At 45.6% G+C, this 26,624-nt stretch overlaps 1 protein-coding gene and 1 long non-coding RNA gene across 4 annotated transcripts in view; one reads left to right on the top strand and one right to left on the bottom strand.

Moving 5' to 3' along the window:
- Window positions 1-26,624, top strand: part of heatr6 (HEAT repeat containing 6) — a 134,971-nt gene that overhangs the window by 99,462 nt on the left and 8,885 nt on the right. For all 3 annotated transcript variants that reach the window (XM_033045606.1, XM_033045605.1, XM_033045607.1), the window contains exons 13-19: window positions 1,245-1,367; window positions 4,935-5,021; window positions 10,366-10,500; window positions 11,167-11,289; window positions 15,900-16,024; window positions 19,629-19,725; window positions 23,767-23,971. In XM_033045606.1, coding sequence (XP_032901497.1) covers window positions 1,245-1,367; window positions 4,935-5,021; window positions 10,366-10,500; window positions 11,167-11,289; window positions 15,900-16,024; window positions 19,629-19,725; window positions 23,767-23,971 — 895 coding nt within the window. The remainder of the gene's footprint in view (window positions 1-1,244; window positions 1,368-4,934; window positions 5,022-10,365; window positions 10,501-11,166; window positions 11,290-15,899; window positions 16,025-19,628; window positions 19,726-23,766; window positions 23,972-26,624) is intronic.
- On the bottom strand, window positions 3,985-14,523 carry LOC116988741. The gene is made up of 3 exons (XR_004416056.1): window positions 14,499-14,523; window positions 12,123-12,125; window positions 3,985-4,124 (listed from the first exon to the last, which is right to left on the bottom strand). It is a non-coding gene; the product is annotated as an uncharacterized LOC116988741 (long non-coding RNA).

Genomic DNA, 26,624 nt, shown 5'->3' with positions numbered 1-26,624 from the left:
ACGTTGCCATGTACAAGGAGGCACTTGTATCAGTCATACAGTATAAATTACTTTTAGAGAGCATATATTTTGCGATATCATCTTGTAGCTAAACGGAGAAGGCAACGGGATCCTTGCGAAGAGAAGTGACAAGAGAACTTGAATGCCCGTCCATGCCCTCCAGAAAGGGTGGCACAGTGGTAGCTACTTCCTGAGTAGATTACGGTGAATCGGTATGTCAAGGAGGAATCTCTTGAACTTCTACAGGTGCACAGTAGGGAGCATACTGACTGGCTGCATTGTGGCCTGGTTCGGCAACTTGAACGTCCAGGAGCGGAAAAAACTGCAAAAAGTTGTAAACACTGCCCAGTCCATCGCCGGCTTTGACCTCCCCACCGTCGAAGGGATCTATCGCAGTCGCTGCTTCAAAAAGGCAGCCAAAATCACCAAGGACCCACACCAACCTGGCCACACACTCATCTTACCGTTGCCATCGGGAAGAAGGTACAGGAGCCTGAAAACTGTAACATCCAGGTTCAGGAACAGCTTCTTCCCCACAGCCATCAGGCTATTAAACTCGACAGCAAATAAGCTCTGAACTATAACAGATTATTATTATTATTATTATTGCACTATATTTGTTTATTTATTGAGTATGTGTGCGTGTGTATATACACACACTGAATGTTTTTTATCTCCCGTTATGTACTATGTTTACATATTCTGTTGTGCTGCAGGAAGCAAGAATTTCATTGTCCTATCTGGGACACATGACAATAAAACACTCTTGACTCTACAGCGCCAGGTTTTGATCCTGACTACAGGTGCTGTCTGCATGGGATTAGTACATTCTCCCCATGACCGCGTGGGTTTTCTCCGGGTGCTCCAGTTTACTGCCTCAATCCAAAGATGTGTATGTTAATAGGTTAATTGGCTTTGGTAAAATTGTTCAATTGTCCCTCGTGTGTAAGGTAGTGTTAGTGTACGGGGTGATTGCTGGTCGCCGCAGACTCTGTGGGCCGAAGGGTCTGATTCTGAATTGTATCTCAAGTCTAAAGTCTAAAGATGCTGCTTGACCAGCTGAGTTACTCCAGCACATTGACTTTTTTTTGTAAACCAGTGTCTGCAGTTCCTTGTATCCAAGAGAGCTTAAACGTGGTGCTATGTGGATACACAGTGTTTATTGTTCCTGCATTGTCTGCCTTGGCTTGCCAATGACGCATAGAGATGAAAATATGACTGCTTTCTCTATTTGTTGATTGAAGGTGTTGGCACTGCTTGTCAAGGGATATTTCACAATGGCCCAGACCAGCTTGCTGGAGCTGGAGGAAGTTGCTTGCCTATGCATGGAAGAACAGGATCCATCTATTCAATTGCATGGAGCCCGGGTAAGGAGGACACAAAGGCTAACTTTGCCTGTCTTTTCTTTATGGATGAGGGTTGATAATTGTTTCATTCATTTTTTTAAAAGTGTGCTACATGATACTGAATGCAGAAACTTTTTGTGAAAATGTCTGCATCATTTAGAACATGGAACAGTACAGTACAGCATAACAGCAGGCCCTTTGGCACACAATGTTTGTGCGGAACATGATGCCAAGACCAAATCATGAGATCATAGCTGAATTAGTACATTTGGCCCATCCGGTCTGCTCTGCCATTCGTTCATAGCTGGTTTATTTTTCCCTCTCAACCCCATTCTCCAGCCTTCTCCCCATGACCTTTGGTACCCTTACTTATCTGCCCGTATGTAATGCATATCCCCCCATTCTCACATCTCCATATGTCTATCCAAAAGCTACTAGCGTGTGTGCCTCAACCATCATGGTGGTGTGTTCCAGGCTCTCACTATCTGCCCTCCGTATATAAAAATAACTTGCCTCGCATACCTCCTTAAAACTTGCAGGAAGGAACAGCAGATGCAGGTTTACACCAAAGGTAGGCACACAAAATGCAGGAGTACCTCAGCAGATCAGGCAGCATCTCTGGAGAGAAGGAATGGGTGATGTTTTGGATTGAGACCCTTCTTCAGACATCCTCTTAAACTTTGCATGCGCTTTCTTGTTCTTTTTGACCAAATTTACGACCTCTTTGACAATAGACAATAGACAATAGGTGCAGGAGTAGGCCATTCGGCCCTTCGAGACAGCATCGCCATTCAATGTGATCATGGCTGATCATCCCCAATCAGTACCCTGTTCCTGCCTTTTCCCCATATCCACTGACTCCGCTATTTTTAAGAGCCCTATCTAGCTCTCTCTTGAAAGCATCCAGAGAACCTGCCTCCACCGCCCTCTGAGGCAGAGATCTCCACAGACTCATCACTCTCTGTGAGAAAAAGTGTTTCCTCATCTCCGTTCTAAATGGCTTACTCCTTATTCTTAAATTTGGTCATCCAAAGTTCCTTTACTTTGCCATCCTTATCCCTCCTCCTTAGCGGAACTTGCTGGTTCTGAACTTCCATGAATTGGTCTTTAAACAACCCTCACATGTCAGATAATCATACAGCCCTCCGGCCCAATCTGCCCCATCTCATCTACTCCCACCTGCCTGCATTGACCCATATCCCTCTAATCATATCCATGTACCTGTCGAAATGTTTCTTAAACATTGCGATAGTACGTGCCTCAACTACCTCCTCCAGCAGTTCATTCTATACACTTCTACTCAGCGGCTGTGGAAAGCATCTTGTCTGGAAATATTACCATCTGGTTTGGGAATTGCTCTACCCAGGACAAGAAGGCTCTGCAGAGAGTAGTGCGTTCGGCCGAACGCACTATGGGAACTTCACTCGCCCCCCCTGAAGGAACTATACATCAGGAGGTGCAACTCCAGAGCCAATAAAATCATGGGAGACCCCTTCCACCCCTGCAACGGACTGTTCCAGCTGCTACGGTCAGGCAAACGCCTCCGTTGCCATGCGGTGAGAACGGAGAGGCCATTCGGACTGTAAACTCCCATCTCACCAGGGACTATCTTTACTGAACGTTTTTCCTTCCAATATTTAATATGTAAAAGAATATGTGTGTGTTTATTATTGTGTTTATAGTTTGTTTGGTTGTTTGTTTGTCTTTTTGCACAAAGTCCGCGAGCATTGCCACTTTCATTTCACTGCACATCTCGTATGTGTATGTGACGAATAAACTTGACTTGACTTGTGTAAAAAAACATTGCTCCTCAGGTTCCCATTAAATCTCATGGACTTGCACAACTGTTGTAACTTCAGCACAAACTTTGTGGAAGAATTGTGGAAGAATTGCAAGATTGCCCGATGATTTTCCACAGAGGATCAGTGTAAAATCAGCATCACTTTTGGCATGTTTAAGAAAGAACTGCAAATGCCGGTAAAATTGAAGGTGGACACAAAATATAGACACAATCCCTTCTCTCCATTGATGCTGCATCACCGGCTGAGTTTCTCCAGCATTTTGTGTCACCATCACCGTTCTACTTTCAGTCTGTTTTATAAACATCACACATCTTTTAACCAGAGTGCTGGATTTACTGCAAGCTTTTAGCAATGTCCTTGCTGGCCTGGAAGTGATTGATGGGTTAAATTCTCATTTCGTGTAGGACCCTGACAAAGAGCAAACAGCTTTCACCCTTTATAGAAAATAGGTGCAGGAAGAGGCCAATTGGCCCTTTGAAAATATTATCGGCTACTTGTCTGTGCCGAGACTCAGTGGCATTACCTACGCATATTGTAGGGATATGAGAATATGCAGAATGGAAATAATTTAATGATGATCTATTCATTAGGACTGCATGGCACAATGAGAACAAGGGAAGCCCACTTCATTCAAGTCTTTTCCACCACCATATTAGAGTCACAGTGTCATACAGCGTGGAAACAGGCCCTTTGGCCCAACTTGCCCACACTAACCAACATGTTCCATCCACACTAGACCTACCTGCTTGCATTTGGCCCATAATCCCTCTAAACCTATCCTATCCGTATTCCTATCTAAATGTTTCTTAAACATTGCGATAGTACGTGCCTCAACTACCTCCTCCAGCAGCTCGTTCCATACATCCTCCACACATTGTGTGAATAAACTTGCCCCTCGAGTTCCTAATAAATCCTTCCCCCCCTCACTTTAAACCTATGTCCTCTGGTTCTTGATTCCCCTACTCTGGGCAAGAGACTCTGAGTGTATACCTGATCTATTCCTCTCATGATTTTGTACACCTATTCCAAGTCTAATCTACGATATTTGCCCTCTTATACTTAGTATCATTGTGCTTATGTCTAGTAAGATTTTATTGAATTGTCATGCAAAAAAAAGGAATTTCTCTGTATCTCGGTATGTGTGACAATGAAGTACAATTCAAGCCATTGGCTCAACAGCCTGAAACTTGACCTTGAGATAGGACCCGACTAAAATTGGACTGGGCTTGAGATCCCAACAGCTCTTGGCCATTAGCTGAACAATAATTGGGATGTAAAATTGATCGCAGAGCACTGTTGGGAGAGAGGAAATGGACTACATATTTTACTTGTGATTACCAAGTAATAGCTACCCCGTGATTATTGGTAAAGTGCTCTGGGGTTGGCATTAGGTTTGGCTATTATGTATCTGCTGATGTGTAAGAAGGATGCTGATTTAAACTGAAGATAGACACAAAATGCTGGAGTAACTCAGCGGGACAGGCGGTGTCTCTGGAGGGAAGGAATGGGTGACGTTTTGGGTCGAGACTCTTCTTCAGTCACCGAAGAAGGGTCTCGTCCGGAAACGTCATCCATTCCTTCTCTCCACGTATCTGCTGATGTTCAGTGCCCATGAAACTGCACCGCACTGAATATCAATACCTTCAGTTCTGCTGAGAAAATCAACGCATCACATTTGAAGGAGACAGTGCATCAATGGTTTTAAAGTGTGATACCTTCCCCACACAGAGGCAAAACTGCAACACATTGCTTATAGTCTTTTGATGAATACCTTGTGTTGTTTCAGCTAGTGGAGGAGATTGGTTCAGGGATTGTCCAACAACACAAACCAGACTCACCTACACCCCAGTGTCAACGAGTGCCCGTTACCCAGGTATGTTATTGTCTATAAAAGGAGCAGGCAGCATCTGTGGGAAGTAGAGTTCACATTTCAAGGATGAAGACCCTCGGCTCCCTGCCCACTGATGCTGCCCGACCCACTGAGTGTTTCCAGCATACTATTTTTGTTTCACAATTCCAGCATCTGTCTTTATTTTGACCTCCCCAAGCTTTATCACCTAGACGAGTAAGGAAATGAATCGAGGATGGTATTGATGTAGAAACAAAGAACTGCAGGTGCTGGTTCATACCAAAGATAGACACAAAGTGCTGGAGTAACTCAGGGGTCCGGCAGCATCTCTGGAGAACGTGGATCGGTAATGTTTCGAGTCCGGATCCTGCTTCAGATGGATGAGGTGGGGGGTGGGGGGTGGGGGTGGGGGGGGGGGGGGCGGTTGGGGAATGGTGAGGTGTGAGGAGAAAGTTGCTGGAGAAAGTACCTAGGGAGAGGGTAATTTGGATGGGAAGGGGTAAGTGAACCAAGGGGTTGTGGAGGGAGCAGTCTCTGCAGAAGAAGAGAAGGGTGGGAAGGCACTGGTGGTGGGTTCACATTGAAGGTGACGGAAATGTCAGATAAGGATATGTTGGATGCGGAGGCTAGTGGGGTGAAAGCTAGGGACCAGAGGAAATCTGTTCTTGTTCAGTCTGGGGAAGGAGAACGAAAGCTGAACTACGGGACACAGAGTAGACGAGGGTGAGGGATCCATCTATGACAGCAGGAGGAAAAAAATCACGCTTACTAAAGAAAGAGGATATCTTGGATGTCCTAGAATGATAAACTTTGTTTTGGGAGCACATGCCACAGAGATGGAGAAATTGAGAGTAGGGGATAGCATTTTTGCAAGTCAGTGGGTTTATAATAGAAGTCAACGATTGTCTGACCCCTGTGGTGGAGACAGAGAGATCAAGAAAGGGGAGAGGTGTCAGATATAGTCCAGATGAATGTGAGGGCAAGGGGTGAAAATTCATGGTGAAGTTAATAAAATCAACGAGTTGTGCAGGAGGCAGCCCCGATGAAGTTGTAGATGTAGCAGAGATAGAGTTGGGAGTTGGTGTCAGTGTACATTTAGAACAAGGACTGTAACCAACAACAATGCAAGTGCCCAAGGCTACACTTTTAACTTGAAGAAAGAAAGGAGACAAAAGAGAGTTGTTGAGGGTGAGGATAAGTTCTGCAAGGTGGAGGAGAGTGTTAGTGGGGAACTGACTGGGTCTGTGTTCAAGGAAGGACAGGAGGGCTTGAGACCATCCTGGTGGGGCATGGAGGTCTAAAGGGGCTGGATGTCCATGGTAAGGATGAAGCTATGGGGGCCTAGAAATAGAAAGTAATTGAACATTTAAAGGGAATGTGAGGTACCTCATATGTAGGTTGCAAGAAACTGGACAAGTGGGAGGATAGGCTGGAATTATATATTTAGAGATGAGTTCTATAGGGCACGAGCAGATAGACAGGGGCTGTGGAACAATAAAGTTGGAGGCTGTGGAGAGAGATTGCCAGAGGTGATGAGATTGGTAAAGATCTGGGAGACGATGGCCTGGTGTTTAACGTAATCCCACCACCAGTCACATCTACCATCCTCGCCCCTTTTTGCTTTCCATACAAACCGCTTCCTCCACAACTCTTCAGTTCACTCATTCCTTCCCACCCAAACACAGCTTCTCCAGGTATTTTCCCCTGCAACCACAGGAGATGTAAAACCTATCCCTCCTCCTCACAGCCATCCAGGGACCCTCCCGATGTGGCTGCCAATGACTAAGACTAAGGTTAGACTAAGCATAGACTAGATAACCGTTTTGCCAAACGCCTGTGCTCGGTTCGTTAGTGGGTTTTCCTGGTTGCTAACCATTTTAATTCCCCTACCCATTCCCACAGAAGGGTCTCAACCCGAAACGTCACCCATTCCTTCTCTCCAGAGATGCTGCCTGTCCCGCTGAGTTACTCCAGCATTTTGTGTATCTACCCATTCTGATCTTTCTGTCCTGGGCTTTCTCCATTGCCAGAGAGAGGCCACATGCAAACGACACCTCATATGCCGCTTGGGTAGTTTACAACCCACGGAACAAGAACATTGAATAACCTACAAACACATACCTTCCCCCTTCCCTCCCATCCCCCCTCCAGCTTTTTCCTCACTCAGTGCCCCACCTGGATGTGCAGCTACTCCCATAATTCTGTCCCTTCTTTCCCCTTCCCCTCTCCCCACTGTCCCCTGCCACCTTTATCCCTTTGTTTAAGAAGGAACTGCAGATGCTGGAAAAATCGAAGGTAGACAAAAAAATGCTGGAGAAACTCAGTGGGTGAGGCAGCATCTATGGAGAGAAGGAATTGGCGACGTTTCGGGTGGAGACCCTTCTTCAAGAAGGATCTCGACCCGAAACGTCACCAATTCCTTCTCTCCATGGATGCTGCCTCACCCGCTGAGTTTCTCCAGCATTTTTTGTCTATCTCTATCCTTTTGTCTGGCTTCACATTTCAGGCATGTTCTCTCCTTCTCTCCCAGTCATTTGCATGTTCATCTCTGTTCTTTGTCCAACCATCTGCCAATCACCTCAACCCCCCACCCCCCGCATTTGTATCCACCTATCACGGGTAGAAAGGAACTGCAGATGCTGGTTTATACCGAAGATAGACACAAAGTTCTGGAGTAACTCAGTGGGTCAGGCAGCATCTCTTGAGAAAAAGGATGGGTGACTTTTCAGGCCGCAACCCATCTTCAGTCTTAACAGTCCTTTTCTCCAGAGATGCTGCCTGACCTGCTGAGTTACTCCAGCACTTTGTGTCTTCTTTTGGTGAACCAGCATCTGTTGTTCCTTGTTTCCATTATCTATCTCTCACTTGCTCCGTTACTGTCAAATATGTCAGCTCATGTCATATCTGACATAATTTACTATCCTTTAAATGGCTGTTGAAACAAGGTAACATTTTCCCGTGACAATTTGCTGTGACAATGTAATAGAAAAGTTGACTGCTTCGTGACATGTTAGAATGGATTTTACCACATTGAACGTATTTTTTTCTTACAATGTTTTTCCTAGCACCCACCCTAGTAGGACTGACCTCACTGGAGGGGGACCCATGAAACCCAAATGCTCTTGTCCAACATAGGGGTGCATCGGTAGAGTTGCTGCCTTACATAGCTTTCAGCGCCAGAGACCCGGGTTCAATCCCGACCACGGGTGCTGTCTGTACGTAGTTTGTACGTTCTACCCATGACCTGCGTGGGTTTTATAGAGTCATAGAATGACACAGTTTGGAAACAGGCCTTTCGACCCAACTTGCCCACACCAGCCAACATGTCCCAGCTGCACTAGTCCCACCTGCCCGTGTTTGGTCCACATCCATCCAAACCTGTCCTATCCATGTACCTGTCGAACTGTTTCTTAAGCAGAACTGGTCCTTACCCGTAACAACTTCTCCTTCAACCTCCAAATCCAAGGCGTAGCTATGGGCACTCGCATGGGCCCCAGCTATGCCTGCCTCTTTGTAGGGTATGTTGAACTATCACTATTCCAGGCGTACACTGGCCCTATCCCAAAACTCTTCCTTTGCTACAGTGATGACTGCATCAGTGCTGCCTCCTGCACCCATGCAGAACTCACCGATTTCATCAACTTCACCACTAATTTCCATCCTGCACTCAAATTCACTTGGACCATCTCCGACATCTCCCTACCGTTTCTGGATCTCACCGTCTCCATCACAGGAGACAGACTATTGACCGCAATCTACTGCAAACCTACTGACTCATATAGCTATCTAGACTAAACTTCTTCCCACCCTGCTTCCTGTAAAGACTCTATCCTCTACGCCCAATTCCTCCGTCTACGCCGCATCTGCACCTAGGATGAGGTTTTCCATACTAGATCACCGGAGATGTCCTCATTCTTTAGGAAACTGGGGTTCCCCTCTTCCATTAAAGATGAGGCTCTCACTGGGGTCTCCTCGATATCCCACAGCTCTGCTCTTGCTCCCCCTTCCCCCATTTGTATCAAGGACAGAGTCCCCCTTGTCCTCACCTTCCACCCCATCAGCCGTCGCATACGACATTTAATCCTCCAACACTTTTGCCACCTCCAATGGGATCCCACTACTGGCCACATCTTCCCATCAACACCCGTTTCTGCTTTCCGCAGAGACCGTTCCCTCCACAACTCCCTGGTCAACTCGTCCCTTCCCACCCAAACCACCCCCTCCCCAGGTACTTACCCTACAACCGCAGGAGATGCAACATCTGTCCCTTTACCTCCCCCCTCGACTCCATCCAAGGACCCCAACAGTCTTTTCAGGTGAGGCAGAGGTTCACTTGCACCTCTTCAATCTCATCTACTGTATCCGCTGTTCCAGGTGTCAACTTCTCTACATTGGCGAGACCAAGCACAGGCTCGGCGATCGTTTCGCTGAACACCTCCGCTCAGTCCGCCTTAACCTACCTGATCTCCCAGTGGCTCAGCACTTTAACTCCCCCTCCCTTTCCCAATCTGACCTTTCTGACCTCCATTGTCAGAGTGAGGCCCAGTGCAAATTGGAAGAACAGCACCTCGTATTTTGCTTGGGCAGCTTACACCCCAGCGGTATGAACATTGACTTCTCTAACTTCAAATGACCCTTGTTTTACCTCTCTCTCAATCCACTCCCCCTTCCCAGTCCTCCCACCAGTCTTACCGTCTCCAACTGCATTCTATCTCTGTCCCGCACACTCCCTTGACATCAGTCTGAAGAAGGGTCCCGACGCGAAATGTCACCCATTCCTTCTCTTCAGAGATGCTGCCTGTCCCGCTGAGTTACTCCAGCATTTTGTGTCTACCTTTGAACTGTGTCTTAAACGATGGTATAGTCCCTGCCTCAACTACGTCCGCAGGCAGCTTGTTATACACCCACCAACCACCCTTTGTGTGAAAACGTTACCCCTCTGATTCCTATTAAATCTTTCCCCCTTCACCTTAAACCTATGTCCTCTGGTCCTCGATTCACCTACTCTGGGCAAGAGACTCTGTGCATGTATCCCTCTACCCCTAAATGGCATCTACCCTTCTGTGCATCTATTCCACTCATGATTTTAAAATCATCTGAGATTTCCGGTTTCCTCCCACACTCCAAAGACGTACAGGTTTGTAGGTTCATTGGCTTGGTGTAAATGCAAATGTAAATTGTTCCTAGCTTGTGTAGGATAGAGGTAATGTGCGGGGGTCGCTGGCCAGTGCAGACTCGATGGGCTGAAGGGCCTGTTTCCGCGCTGTATCTCTAAACTAAACTAAACTAAACTAAAGAAATGCTGCAGGGATTCTGCAGACTGGTCTTGTATTGACTTTCCATATGAAGCTGATCTCTGTCATTGCAGGTTGTGAACTTCTGGTCCAGGATGTTGAACGGTCCTTTGCCGGGGGCTTTACAAAATGATGAACATTCTACGCTCCAGACCAGCACCTGCGATGCCATCTCCTCAATTTTGCCAGAAGCCTTCAACAGTCTGCCAGTAAGAATGGTTGATCAATCTAGCTCCATTGTGTTTAGATAAGGTGTGGTGTGTGGTAAATTTTTGTGTGTGTGTGTCCTTCTGTGAGTTTTTTTTTTACTAACCTGCGTTCCAGGCACCCACCACACTGCGAGGCAAGTATTTTAACACAGAGGGTGGTGAGCGCCTGGAATGTGCTGCCGGGGGTGGTGGTGGTGGAGGCAGACACGATGGTGATGTGTGAGAGATTTTTGGATTTCTACATGGATATGCAGAGAATGGAGTGATATGGATCATGTGCAGGGGGTTAAGAGTTGGTCTTGGCATCGCGCTCAGAACAGACGTTGTGGGCCGAAGGGCCTGTTCCTGTACTGTACTGTTCTACGTTCTATGACAAGTGGTCAATGATTATTTAAGAAGGAACTGCAGATGCTGGAAAATCGAAGGTAGACAAAAATGCTGGAGAAACTCAGCGGGTGCAGCAGCATCTATGGAGCGAAGGAAATAGGCAACGTTTCGGGACTAAATGTTGCCTATTTCCTTCGCTCCATAGATGCTGCTGCACCCGCTGAGTTTCTCCAGCATTTTTGTCTACCTTTGGTCAATGATTATTGATGGGCTTCCCAAGAGTGGGCCTGTGTAACTCCAGGTTTCAGCTTTTGATCTAACTAAATCCTTTTTGTTTAGAATGAAAATCAGATCCTGTGCATCACAGTGCTGCTCGGACTTAATCACAGCGAGCACCCCTTGGTCAAGGCAGCTGCGGTGCGAGCTCTGGGCGTTTACATCCTCTTCCCCTCGCTCCGACAGGTCAGCAAACCATCCCTCTTATACATTTAATTCTATGTATATATTAGTAGGTAATGCGTTATAATGTGTACATATTAATTGTTGGAAGTTCCTCCATACACAGCAAGTTGCAGGGTGGAGCGTAGAGTGATTCAGGCCACTGATTCCTACAGACACAAATACACTCATAGAATCAGGTCCTTCGGCCCAACTTGCCCACACCGACCAACATGCTCCATCTGCATCCGTCCCACCTGCCTGCATTTGGCCCATATCCCTCCAAACCTGACCTATCCATGTACTTCTTCATAGTTTGCTTCTTAAATGTTGCGATAGTCCCAGCCTCAACTACCTCCTCCGGCAGCTCGTTCCATACACCCACCACCCTTTGTGTGAAAATGTTACCCCTCAGATTCCTATTAAAATCTCTCCTCCTTCACCTTAAACCTAAGTCCTCTTGTTCTCGATTCCCCCTCTCTGGGGAAGAGACTCTGTGCGTCTACCTGATTCATTCCCCTCATGATTTTATACATCTCTATAAGATCGCCCCCATCCTCCTGCGCTCCAAGGAATAGAGTCCCAGCCTGCTCAACCTCTCCCTATAGCCCAGACTCGAGTCGTGGCAGCATCCACGTAAATCTTCTCTGTACCCTTTCCAACTTGTCTACATCTTTCCTATAACACGGTGCCCAGAACTGAACACAATACTCTAAATGCTGCTTCACCAACATCTTATCCAACTGCAACCGAACGCCACAAGAGATCATTTTTCCCTGTGGCTTTCAAACTGTACAACACCTCCCCCTTCTGTCGTGGGGTAGACTGACTCCCCATCCCCTCTCACTACCCCCCACCCCCTTCGCAATCTTTGCACATCCCCAATCCTGGACTTTCCACACCACTTTAATGTCATGTTTCATGTATCTTGTGTTTTATGACTGTTGGCAGATCAATTTCCCTCCTGGGATAAATACAGTTCTATAGTATGGTATCGTATGACCTCCCAACTCCCGAAATATGTTTCCCAATATTTCATGTAAATCCAGACTCAAGAAAAACAGCAGATGTTGTAGATCGAACGATTCAGATATTCTTGGTAAAACTGGCCTCATGAAAACTGGGAGAGGTTTTAGAGTTTGGCACCGCAGTGGTGCAGCGCTAGTATTGCTGCCTTACAACACTAGAGACCCGGATTCAACCCTGACTACGGGTGCTGTCAGTATGGAGTTTGTACTTTTTCCCCGTGACCACGTGGCTTTTCTCCGGGTGCTCCAGTTTTATCCCACATTAGAAAGACGTGCAAATTTGTAGGTAATTTGGCTTTGGTAAAATAGCTTAATTGTTTCTCGTGTGTAGGATAGTGTTAGTGTATGGGGTGATCGTTGGTCAGTGCAGACTCGGTGGGCCAAAGGGCTTGTTTTCATGCTGTATCTCTGAAAAAAGTTTTTAGTTTAAAGCATGGACCAGAGCACCCAGAGGAAACCTCATAGGGAGAACCTGCAAACTCCAAATGGACAGCGCCCAAGTTCGGGATTGAACCTGGTCTCTGGTGCTGTAAGGCAGCAGCTTTGCCACAGCTGACGTTAAACACTTTCCAATGGAAAAGGGGAAGTGATGTAGCTAAAATCTGAGGTGGACAAAATGTTTAAGAAAGAACTGCAGATGCTGGAAAATTCAGAAGATGGACAAAAATGCTGGAGAAACTCAGCGGGTGAGGCAGCATCTATGGAGCGAAGGAATAGGTGACGTTTCGGGTCGAGACCCTTCTTCGGACTGATGTGGGGGTGGGGAGCAGGAAGAAGAAAGGAAGAGGCGGAAACAGTAGGCTGTGGGAGAGCTGGGAAGGGGAGGGGAAGCAGGGAGAAAGCAAGGACTACCTAAAATTGGAGAAGTCAATGTTCATACCGCTGGGGTGTAAACTGCCCAAGCGAAATATGAGGTGCTGCTCCTCCAATTTGCAGTGGGACTCACACTGCCATGGAGGAGGCCCAGGACAGAAAGGTCAGATTCGGAAAAGGGAGGGGGTGTTGAAGTGCTGAGCCACCGGGTGATCAGGTTGGTTAACGTGAATTGAGTGGAGGTGTTGTTCTCACCGATGTAGAGCAGCTGACACCTTGAACAGCGGATGCAATAAATGTGGCTGGAGGAGGTGCAGGTGAACCTCTGCCTCACCTGGAAAGACGGCTTGGGTCCTTGGATGGAGTCGAGGGGGGAGGTAAAGCGGCAAGTGTAGCATTTCCTGCGGTTACAAGAGAAAGTAGTAGGGGAGGAGGTGGTTTGAGTGGGAAGGGACGAATTGACCAGGGAGTTACGGAGGGAGCGGTCTCTGCGGAAAGCCAAAAGGGGAGGAGATGGGAAGATGTGGCCAGTGGTGGGATCCCGTTGGAGGTGGCGAAAATGTCGGTGGATTATCTGTTGTATGTGACGGCTGGTAGGGTGGAAGGTGAGGACACGGGGGACTGTCCTTGTTATGAGTGGGGGGGTGGGGAGTGAGAGCGGAGCTACAGGATATAGAGGAGACCCTGGTGAGAGCCTCATCAATAGTCGAAGAAATCCAGCTAAAATCTGGATCATTGATTTAATGAAAAATTTGCAATGCTTGACAAGGGATAGGATTATTATAAGAATCGTGCATAAAATATCTGCTGTTATATAACTGGATAATCAGTTTCAAATATTGCAGAATAATGTGTTTCAATGCATATTCCTGCTGGCACATACTTGACTCTTCAACGTGTTTCTACACAGTGAGTAATAAACTGTTTCTGTGTGACACATAAACATACTGGATTAGGTATAATGAAGGCCATCAACCTCCCCTGTGAAAATACAAATGCTATTTCCTACTTTAGTTATTCCAAATGCATTGTTAATAATCCAGTCCATGCCCTAATGGATTTGAGTTGGTAGAGCAAACAAACATCTTCTATTTATACTGCATTGTTCGCAGCTTAGGTTGTCACGAAGCAGCCAATGCATTTGAATCACTGTTGTAATGTGGTGAATGTCGCAGTCAATTTGCACACTGCAAGATTCTGCAGCCAGCACGCTGGTAACAGGAATGGTATGTTCTACGCCATTCCTGAGCTACCTCCTCTGGCAGCTGGTTCCATACACCCACCACCTTTTGTGTGGAAAAAGTTACCCCTCAGATTCCTATTAAATCTTTTTCCCATCACCTTAAACCTATGTCCTCTAGTCCTCGATTCCCCATACTCTGGGCAAGAGACTGTGCATCTACCCGATCTGTTCCTCTCATTATACACCTCTATAAGATCTCCCCTCATCCTCCTGTGCTTCGAGGAATAAAGTCCCAGCCTACACAACCTCTCCCTATAGCTCACACCCTCTAGTCCTGGCAACATCCTCGTAAATCTTCTCTGCACTCTTTCCAGCTTGACAACAGCTTTCCTATGACATGGTGCCCAGAACTGAACACAATACTCTAAATGCGGCCTCACCAACATCTTATACAACTGAAACATGACCTCCCAACTGCTATACTTAATACTCCAACTGATGAAGTCCAATGTGCCAAAAGCCTTTTTGACCACCTTATCTACCTGCGACTCGACCTTCAAGGAACCATGCACCTGTACTCCTAGATCCATGGAATCACAAAGTTGAGCAGGGACCCTGGAAAATTAAGTGGGCAAGTGCAATTGGTTGACAGGATTGGATGCAATCTGGCATGTTATCTGGGGATTGCCTGTCATACAGTAAACCCTCGTTTTTACGGACCTCTTTATAACGGATTTTGGTTATAGTGGACCGACCTACCAACTTTCTGCCAGCTCCTCTCTGGCTGCTTCCAGACCGCGCCCGCCACCGACCCTTACTCACACTACAGCCACCTGCGGGCCGCGACCAATGACTCCGCCGATCCTCCACTGCCCCCAGCCATCAGCAGGCAGGGGCCATCCAGGTCTAATCCCGGAATCTGAAGAAGGATTCCGACCCAAACGTCACCTATCCATGTTCTCTAGAGATGCTGCCTGACCTGCTGAGTTACTCCAGCACTGTGTGAAACGTCGCCTATCCATGTTCTCTAGAGATGCTGCCTGACCTGCTGAGTTACTCCAGCACTGTGTTAAATGTCACCTATCCATGTTCTCTAGAGATGCTGCCTGACCTGCTGAGTTACTCCAGCACTGTGTGAAAAGTCGCCTATCCATGTTCTCTAGAGATGCTGCCTGACCTGCTGAGTTACTCCAGCACTGTGTTAAATGTCACCTATCCATGTTCTCTAGAGATGCTGCCTGACCTGCTGAGTTACTCCAGCACTGTGTGAAACGTCGCCTATCCATGTTCTCTAGAGATGCTGCCTGATCTGCTTACTGCAGCACTGTGTTAAATGTCACCTATCCTTGTTCTCTAGAGATGCTGCCTGAGCCGCTGTGTTACTCCAGCACTGTGTCCTGTGGTGTATTAACCAACTGCTGTTGTTGAATCGATTATCCCTTACGAGTTACAGCGGGCAACCGGCTATAACGGACACCACTTCCTCCCCCAATGGTCCATCATAATGAAGGGTTACTTTACTTTGTGTTCAGTTCTTTAAAGATATAAATGAAAGCAAACTAACACATTTTCACTTTAGAAACAACGTTTTTACTTTCTTTGTGCAACAGGATGTGATGTTTGTCGCTGACACTGCAAATGCCATCCTGACTTCCTTGGATGACAAGTCCTTGAATGTTCGCACCAAGGCAGCCTGGTCGCTGGCCAATCTCACTGACACCTTGATCGCTAACATGTATGTATCCGACATGCATTCCTTACCTGTACATCGCTTGCATAAATTGTTGGAAACAGCAGGTGGACAGAAACTCAGCCCCGGCAGAGTCTGAGGAAAGATTTTGGCCTGAAACGTTGCCTATTTCCTTTGCTCCATAGATGCTGCCGCACCCGCTGAGTTTCTCCAGCATTTTTGTCTACCCACTGTATATCCCCACTGTGTTAGGGCTGTGTTACAGGTTGGAGTGTATACCAGCGGTGCCCAGCACAGTGGAGCAACACAGTGTTGCTGCCTTACAGCACCAGGGACCCGGGTTCGATTCAGACCACGGGTGCTGCCTGTACAGAGTTTGTATGTTCTCTCTGTGACCGCGTGGGTTTTTTCTGGGTGCTCCGGTTTCCTCCCACATTCTAAAGATGTACGGGGTTGTAAGTTAATTAACTTCGGTAAATTGTCCCTTGTGTACGGGGTGATTGCTGGTCGGCTTGGACTCAGTGGGCCGAAGGGCCTGTTCTCATGCTATTTTTCTGAAGTCCAAGGTATTCCAAATCGTGGGTTTGCTGAATTAAGCAGCAGCATCACGTGAAGATGGAACTTAAGTACCGTGACTCGAGAAGGAAATCTGAGTCAAAGATAAGCCACAAATTCAGACTGCCATCTTGGTCGATTCTTAGCTAACTCCTCGGTTTAGAGGTAATTAATAATAAACAATAAATGCCACTCTGGTAGGCGACCCACAATATTTTAAAATGAATATATAAAAATAATCTCACACTCAATCCCCATTGCTCACCTGCCGATATCTGATTGTAGGAAGTTCAAGTCTCTTGGCTGGTGCATGTTAAGTGAGAATGGAGAACCTGGATGTTTAGTTTAGTTTAGATGTACAGCATGGTAAAAGGCCCTTCGTCCCACCGAGTCCACACCGACCAGCGATCTCCCATACACCAGTTCTATCCTATACACGAGGGACAATTTATAGAAGTCAATGAACCTACAAGAGTCAAGAGTGTTTTATTGTCATATGTCTCAGATGCCTTTGGAATGTGGGAGGAAACTGGAGCACCCGGAGAAAACTCACGTGCACACGGGGAGAATGTGCAAGCACCGTACAGACAGCACCCGTAGTCAGGAATGAAACTGGGTTTCTGGCACTGTGAGGCAGCAACTCTACCGCTGCACCACCGTGCCATGGAAAGCCTAAAGTTTTTTAATGAAAACATGGTCCTGGGATGATGTAGTGAAACTGTAATTACCTAGACCATTGATATTCTCGAGTGTTCAGAATTAGGGTTCCATGTTTAGTGAAGCTCCTGATACAAACATTTAAAAAATGATGAGCGTTAATGGGTGTTTGTTGGTCAGTGCAGACTCGGTGCGGGAAAGGGCCTGTTTCTTGTGCTGTACAATTCTGCTTCTGAAATGTAGCTAGGATGTTTGCCAAAATAAGGAAATTACTCGGGTTCGATCCTGGCTACGGGTGCTGTCTGTACGGAGTCTGTACGTTCTCCCCGTGACCACATGGATTTTCTCTGGGTGCTTCTGTTTCCCCCCACACTCCAGCGATGTACAGGTTTGGAGGTTATTTGGTTTTGGTAAGTTGTAAAATTCTCCTTAGTGCGTTGGTTATTGCTAGTGGACGGGCTGATCGCTGGTCGGCATGGGCCTGGTGGGCCAAAGGGCCTGTTTCTGCGCTGTATCTCTAAAGTTTAAAGATTAAAATACAGTGGCTTGCAAAAGTTTTCATACCCCTTGAACTTTTCCACATTTTGTCACGTTACAACCACAAACGTAAATGTATTTTATTGGGATTTTATGTGATAGACCAACACAAAGTGGTGCATAATTGTGAAGTGGAAGGAAAATGATACATGGTTTTCAAATTTTTTTACAAATAAAAAACTGAAAAGTGTGGCGTGCAAAAGTATTCAGCCCCCCTGAGTCAGTACTTTGTAGAACAACCTTTCGCTGCAATTACAGCTGCAAGTCTTTTGGGGTATGTCTCTACCAGCTTTGCACATCTAGAGACTGACATTTTTGCCCATTCTTCTTTGCAAAATAGCTCAAGCTCAGTCAGATTGGATGAAGAGCGTCTGTGAACAGCAATTTTCAAGTCTTGCCAGAGATTCTCAATTGGATTTAGGTCTGGACTTTGACTGGGCCTTTCTAACACATGAATATGCTTTGATCTAAACCATTAAATTGGATAGGCATATGGATGAGAAGGGAATGGAGGGTTATGGTATGAGTGCAGGCAGGTGGGACTAAGGGAAAAAAATTGTTCGGCGCGGACTTGTAGGGCCGAGATGGCCTGTTTCCGTGCTGTAATTGTTATATGGTTATATGGTTATTCCATTATAGCTCTGGCTGTATGTTTAGGGTCGTTCTCCTGCTGGAAGGTGAACCTCCGCCCCAGTCTCAAGTCTTTTGCAGACTCTAACAGGTTTTCTTCTAAGATTGCCCTGTATTTGGCTCCATCCATCTTCCCATCAACTCTGACCAGCTTCCCTGTCCCTGCTGAAGAAAAGCATCCCCACAGCATGATGCTGCCACCACCATGTTTCACAGTGGGGATGGTGTGTTCAGGGTGATGTGCAGTGTTAGTTTTCCGCCACACATAGCGTTTTGCATTTAGGCCAAAAACTTCAATTTTGGTCTCATCTGACCAGAGCGCCTTCCTCCACATGTTTGCTGTGTCCCCCACATGGCTTGTGGCAAACTGCAAACGGGACTTCTTATGGCTTTTTTTCAACAATGGCTTTCTTCTTGCCACTCTTCCATAAAGGCCCGATTTGTGGAGTGCACGACTAATAGTTGTCCTGTGGACAGATTCTCCCACCTGAGCTGTGGATCTCTGCAGCTCCTCCAGAGTTACCATGGGCCTCTTGGCTGCTTCTCTGATCAATGCTCTCCTTGCCCGGCCTGTCAGTTTAGGTGGACGGACATGTCTTGGTAGGTTTGCAGTTGTGCCATACTCTTTCCATTTTCGGATGATGGATTGAACAGTGTTCCGTGAGATGTTCAAAGCTTGGGATATTTTTTTATAACCTAACCCTGCTTTAAACTTCTCCACAACTTTATCCCTGACCTGTCTGGTGTGTTCCTTGGGCTTCATGATGCTGTTTGTTCACTAATGTTCTCTAACAAACCTCTGAAGCCTTCACAGAACAGCTGTATTTATACTGAGATTAGATTACACACAAGTGGACTCTATTTACCAATTAGGTGACTTCTGAAGGCAATTGGTTGCACTGGATTTTATTTAGGGGTATCAGAGTAAAGGGGGCTGAATACTTTTGCACGCCACACTTTTCAGTTTTTTATTTTGTAAAAAAATTTGAAAACCATGTATCATTTTCCTTCCACTTCACAATTATGCGCCACTTTATGTTGGTCTATCACATAAAATCCCAATAAAATACATTTACGTTTGTGGTTGTAACGTGACAAAATGTGGAAAAGTTCAAGGGGTATGAATACTTTTGCAAGCCACTGTATATAGTGCATGTCTAGTATAACCAACAACAGTTGGTCTTGTGAATGTTATTCTGAATAATTTGGCATATTAATATTTATGGGTTGTACTGTAGGGATTCACTAATATCACTTTCTGCCTTCGCAGGGAGACCATGGGCCGAGACTTTCAGGAAGAGCTCTCCGATGTCCTACTTCTTAAAATGTTGAAATCAGCAACTCATGCATCACACGATAAAGACAAGGTGGGAAACTGTTGCACAGTCTCGACTCGAGGGCCTGATCTATAGGGAGAGGTTGAACAGGCTAGGGCTTTATTCCTTGGAGCACAGGAGGGTGAGGGGTGATCTCGTAGAGGTGTACAAAGTCAGGAGAGGAACAGAATGGGTAAACACAGTCTTTTGCCAAGAGTAGGGGAATCGAGAACCAGAGGACACAGGTGAGGGGGGAAAGATTTGATGAGAAACTGAGGGGTAACTTTTCCACAGGGTGGTGGGTGTATGGAACAAGCTGCCAGAGGAGGTGGTTGGGGTAAGTACTATTGCAACGTTTAAGAAACATTTAAACAGGTACATGGATAAGGTAGGTTTAGAGGGTTATGGGCCAAATGTAGTCAGGTGGAACTAGTGTAGATGGAGCATGTTTGTCGACATGTTGGGCTGAAGGGCCTGTTTCCATACTGTGGTACTCTATGACTAATCGCTCTTTAATCTGCTGGTATTTATTCAGTGTCTATCTGTATGATTCTTTATCATGTGGTATTCATGTAGTCTAATTCTCACTCTTCACTTTGCAGTCTTAAAACCATCCTTGTTATTCTAAAACAATACCTTCACCAGGATCAATGCCGAGGGCAAACTACCAGCTGTGTATTAGCATTAATTTAAGAGCGTGCTTAGAGATTAGACCATTTTTGTTTAGTTTTAGTATCGAGATACAGCGTGGAAACAGGCCCTTTGGCCCATGGATCACTAGTTATATGTTATTCCCACTGTCTCATCCGCTCCCTACACACTAGGCAGCAATTTGCAGAGGCCAATTAACCTACCCGCAGATCGTAGTGACGTGGGAGGAAACCTGAGCACCCGGAGGAAGCCCGCACAGTCACAGGGAGAACGTGCAAACCCCACACAGACAGCACCCAGGTCAAGGATGAAAGCCGGGTCTGTGGCGCTGTGAGGCAACTGCACTACCGCTGTGCCACCGTGCTGCCCTGAAGTCATACTCATTGTTGGTGCTGCAAAACAGTCTTCAATTGTTGTACAATTTCCCTTTTTAGCTCCAAATTGAGGAGCATGTTACAAATTTGCAAGATTTCTTGAACACACTGTCGGAGCAGACAGATTATAATGGACTGCTTAAAGGCATTTAGTGCCTTTTTATGAGCAAGATTTACAACAGTAAAAGAAAATCAATAAATTGCCGATGCTGGGAATCTGAAATGTGCACACAAAATGCTGGACATACTCAGCAGATCAGGCTGTATCAATCATCAGAGTAAGAAAATCCATGATAATGAAATTAAGCAAATTCCTTGAACTTGGTATCATAAAATGTGAGACAAATATTCCATAAATGTTAATGTAGACAAAAGAAGGTAAAGGATAGATTTTAAAAAAAGGTTTAGTTTAGTTTAGGGTACGGCGAAATAGCCCTTCGGCCCACATTGTCCGTGCCGACCAGCGATCCCCATAGACTTACACTATCCTACACACACACCAGGGACAATTTACAATTATACCACTCCAATTAACCTACAAATCTGTACATCTTTAGAATGTGGCAGGAAACCAGAGATCACAGAGAACACCTATGCAGCTCACGGGCTGAACGAACAAACTCCGTATAGACAGCACCCGTAGTCAAGACCGAACCCGGTCTCTGGCGCTGTAAGGCAGCAACTCTACCGCTGCGATTTAGTTTAGTTTATTATTGTTACGTATACCGAGGTACAGTGAAAAGCTTTTTTGTTACGTGTTATCCGGTCAGCGAAAAGATTGCAATTGAGCCGTCCACAGTGTATAGATATAAGATAAAGGGAATAACATTTAGTGCAAGGTAAAGTCCTATTATAGATAGTCTGAGGGTCTCCAATAAGATAGATAGTAGTTTTGAACCGCTTTCTAGTTGTTGATAGGATGGTTCAGTTCAGGCAGGAGAAGTGGTGAAGTAAGGCTTTGTGCTATAGGTGGGGTGTAACTAATAGGAGGGCTGAGAATCTGGGAGCACTGATTTAAAATAGTTGATTGTTTTGTTTAATTGGAAGAAACAGCATGGAAACAGGCCATTCAGCCCATTGAATCCATGCCAACCATCGATCACATGCTCACACAGGTTCTATGCTATCCCACTTTCTCATCCACTCACTACACACTAGGGGCAGAGGCCAATTGGCCCACAGACCAACACTTTGTAGGGATGTGGGAGGAAACCCATGCGGCCACAGGGAGAATGGTGCAAACTCCACACAGACAGCACCCGAACTGGGGTCTCTGGCAATATTTGGCAATACAGCCCTACTAGAAGTTATGGGTTTTTGTTTTGGCAGTTGCCTCATTCTTGATTCAGCTTTGCACATCCAACCAATCAGTCCAAAGTAGTCAAGAACCAGTGTAGAAATTCCCTCCTTTCAACATAGAACTTATACAGTACAGGACTGCGCTCTAGTTGTTGAGAGGAAATAGACACAAGGTGCTGGAGTAACTCACCGGGCCAGGCAGCATCTCTGGAGAAAAGGAACAGGTGACAATCTGGGTAAGAACCTTTCTTCAGGTCTATTCCTTTTCTCCAGAAATGCTGCCTGACCCGCTGAGTTACTCCATCATTTTGTGTCTATCTTTGGTGTAAATCACCATCTGTAGTTCCTTCCTACACAGCATAGGACAGGAACAGGCCCACAATGTCTGTGCCAAACATGATGCCAAGACCAACTCTTATCTGCCTGTACATGATCCATATCGGGGTGGGAGATTGCAACCTTCACGTGGTCCGCCCTGTTTCGACGAATGCAATCAACCCGGCGTGCACAATCAAATAAGATCAAATAGAACAAGTTGCCCTTCAACGTTAGGCTGTGCAACAACAAACCAAGCCAGAAACGTAGGAGTAGTCATGGACTCAGACCTGAACTTCAACAGCCACATAAAAACAGTCATAAAGTCAGCCTACTATCACCTAAAGAATATATCAAGGATTAAAGGACTTATGTCTCAGCAGGATTTGGAAAAACTTGTCCATGCATTTATCTTCAGCAGGCTCGACTACTGTAACAGTGTCTTTACAGGTCTCCCAAAAAGGTCGATCAGACAGCTGCAGTTAATTCAGAACGCTGCTGCTCGAGTCCTCACTAAGACCAAAAAAGTAGATCACATTACTCCAGTTCTGAGGTCTTTACACTGGCTTCCTGTCTTTCAAAGAATTGATTTCAAAATACTACTGTTGGTTTACAAAGCACTGAATAGTTTAGGGCCAAAATACATTTCTGATCTTCTGCTTAGCTACGAACCACCCAGACCTCTCAGATCGTCTGGGGCAGGTCTGCTCTGTGTCCCCAGAGTCAGAACTAAACATGGAGAGGCAGCATTTAGTTTTTATGCACCACATATCTGGAACAAACTCCCAGAAAACTGCAGGTCTGCTGCAACTCTCAGCTCTTTTAAATCTAGACTGAAGACTTTTCTGTTTGCCGCTGCCTTTCAGTAAACAATACAATTTATTAATTACCTATATTGCACTGTAACTTCTATTCCTGGTTTTATTCTATTTTAAATATTTTGTTTGATTGCTTTTAATTTTGTAATTATTTTATCTGAATAATCTAATAATCGTTTTACATCTAAATGTCATTTCATATGTGTTTCTTTCCAATGCTTATAATGTTTTATGTAAAGCACTTTGAATTACCTTGTTGTTGAAAGGTGCTATACAAATAAACTTGCCTTGCCTTGCCATACGCAAGAAGAAGTAGATCCATTTCCCTCCATTCCCTGCATATCCCCGTGCCTATCCAAAAGCCTCTTAAATGCCACTATCATATCTGCCACCACCACCTCACCACACAGTCACTTTGTCCTGCACATCATCTTTAAATTTTGCCCATCTTCTCACCTTAAAGCTATGCATTCTAGTATTTGATATTTCCACTCTGGGATAAAGGGATAAATGTGACCATCTACTCTATCTCTGCCTCATTTCACTGTTCCTTGCATGATATACGGTACTGATGGCGTGAGTTAGCACCTCATGAATCTCTATGTACTGAATGTTAATCTGCTTCTACGATCCAGGTAAAAAGCAACGCAGTGAGGGCTTTGGGAAACCTGCTGCATTTCCTTCAGCCTCACCACATCTCCAAGACCCAGTTCAAGCCCGGCATTGAAGAATCAATCCAAGCCTTGATCCGCACTGTTCTGAGTGAGGCAACCATGAAAGTGCGATGGAACGCATGCTATGCTCTGGGAAATATGTTCAAAAATCCAGCTATTCCACTCGGTATGTACTCTGCCTGTACCGGCTTTGACCTTAACGCTCTTCGCCTCATTCTAAAACTCTGCAGCTGACAATTGTTTGATGTGGTTTTCAGTGCAACTCCCAGCCAGACTTTCCAACAGCAAAGGTAAATGTCAGTGATGTCCTGTGGAGCAAACGGCATTGTAGAATAGTGAATAGCTTCATTATAGCACAGAAGAAATCTATTCCTACCATTGTGCCTGTGAAAATTATTCTGAAAAAGATTGCCAACTTGTCCCCATTTACCAATAAACCATACACTTTTATTCCCCTTTCAAGTATTTACTGAATTCCTTTTTGAAAACATCTAATTGTTTGCTTCCACCATGCGGTCAGGCATAGAATTCGAGATCATAACAATTTATTGAGAATCCAAGTGACCTTCTTCATATTTACGAGGATGTTGCCAGGACTTGAGGTCCTGAACTATCAGGACTGGAGAGGATGGGCGGGCTGGGACTTTGTTCCTGGGACCACTGGAGGAAGAGGTGTTATAGAGGTGTTTCCATATTATAGAGGTGTTTCCAAGCATGAGGGGAATAGAAAGGGGGAATACACCGAGTCTTTTACCCTGGGTGGGGGAATCAAGAACGAGAGGGCATGTCATTAAGGTGAGAGGGGCAAGATTTCATAGGAAACTGAGAGGAAACGTTTTCACTCTGGTGGTGAGTATATGGAACGAGCTGCCAGAGGAGGTAATTGAGGCAAGTACCATGACAACATTTGAAACGCACTTGGACGGGTTAATAGATAGGAAAGGTTTAGAGGGATTTGAGCCAAATGCGGCAAATGGGTCTAGCTTAGATGGAGGCATCATGCTTGGCATGGGCGAATTGGGCTGAAGGGCCTGTTTCCCTGTTGTAAAAGCCGGTGCAGCTGAACCGGAAAGAGTTCAGTTAGTTAGTTTTAAGTTGCTACAAGATTAGCAAGTTAGCAAGTAGACGTAAGTTAATTTTAAGTTGCTACAGGATTAATTGTGGAAGTCAGTTGAGCAGCTAGGACTTTATTCCTCGGAGCACAGGAGGATGAGGGGTGACCTTATAGAAGATAGACACAAAATGCTGGAGTAACTCAGCGGGACAGGCAGCATCTCTGGAGAGAAGGAATGGGTGATGTTTCGGGTCGAGACCCTTCTACAGACTAGACAGGGTAAAGGGAAACGAGAGATATTGACAGTGATGTGTTGAGATATAGAACAAATGAATGAAAGATCTGCAAAAGAGTAACGATGATAACGGAAGCAGGCCATTGTTAGCTGTTTGCTAGGTGTGAACGGGAACCTGGTGTGACTTAGTTGGGGGAGGGATGGAAAGAGGAAGTGCAGGGGTTACTTGAAGTTAGAGAAATCAATAATCATACCACTGGGTTGTAAGCTGCCCAAGCGGAATATGAGATGCTGTTGTTTGCTTGGGCAGCTTGTAACCCAGTGGTATGAATATTGATGAGGATGTAGATGAAGCAGCTTGGGCAAGTTGGGCTGAAGGACCTGTTTCCGTGCTGTATGACTCTATATAATAGTCACGTCCATAACATTAAGGAGATGAAATGAGTACTTAATTATAGTGAAAGATTTAAATTAAATGTTTATGGTGCCCCCCACATTAGTTTCATGACATTCTAAGTTGCTTTATAGCCAAGGAAGTACCTTTGAAATGTAGACTCTGCTTAATTGTAGGCAATGCATGAGCCAATTTGCACAGTGCAAGCTCCCACAAATCATTCATGGTCAGATAATCTGTTTCACTGACATTGATTGATGAATAAATATTGGTCGGATCATCTGGAATAACTTCCCTCGTGGGAGAGAGTCATAAAGCCATACAGCACGGAAACAGCCCCTTTGGCCCAACTTGTCCATGCTGATCACGATGCCTAAGTTAGTTCCATTTGCGCGCATTTGGTCCATATCCCCGCATTTAGTCCATATCCCTCCAAACCTTTTCATGTCCATGTACCTGTCCAAATGTTGATGTGTTCTTCAAAGTTACACCATGGGATATGTGGTGTCACAAAGATATTGCACATCAGTGGCTTTATTTTGATCCAGTTGAAGGAATCTGGTAGAGTTGGAGAGGTTGAAAAGACAATGACAGGGTACTGCATTGAACTGCTCCATCTAGTGTGTAAGAATGAACTGCAGGTGCTGGTTTAAACCGAAGATAGACACAAAAAGCTGGAGTAACTCAGCAGGACAGGCAGCATCTCTGGAGAGAAGGAATGGATGGTGTTTTGGGTCGAGACCCTTGTTCAGACTGTTTAAGGACTGCTCCATCTCGTGGCGTCTTTAAAAAAAAAAAATTATCTTTGAAGTGAAGTTGTAAATAATGCAACTTTTGGCCAACTGCAAGTCATGTTGTAATCACTGGATGTTCAGCTGTTAACTCAGTACATTGCCTACGCAATTCTCTTTCCCCTTCTCTTGAGCTTTCCCCTCTTTCCAGTGCAGCGATAGAATTGCCGCCACACAGCGCCAGAGATCCAGGTTGGATCCTGACCGCGGGTGCTGGTTGTACAGAGCTTGTACGTTCTCCCTGTGACCGCGTGGGTTTTCTGCGGGTGCTCCGGTTTCCTCCCACATCCCAAAGACGTACAGGTTTTTTAGGTTCATTGGCTTTGGTAAAATTGTAAATTGTCC

This window comes from Amblyraja radiata, chromosome 28 (genome assembly GCF_010909765.2).
Source record: "Amblyraja radiata isolate CabotCenter1 chromosome 28, sAmbRad1.1.pri, whole genome shotgun sequence".
Classification (NCBI taxonomy): domain Eukaryota; kingdom Metazoa; phylum Chordata; class Chondrichthyes; order Rajiformes; family Rajidae; genus Amblyraja; species Amblyraja radiata.
The sequence above is the reverse complement of the archived record's forward strand: the minus strand, read 5'-3'. Positions and strand labels throughout refer to the sequence as shown.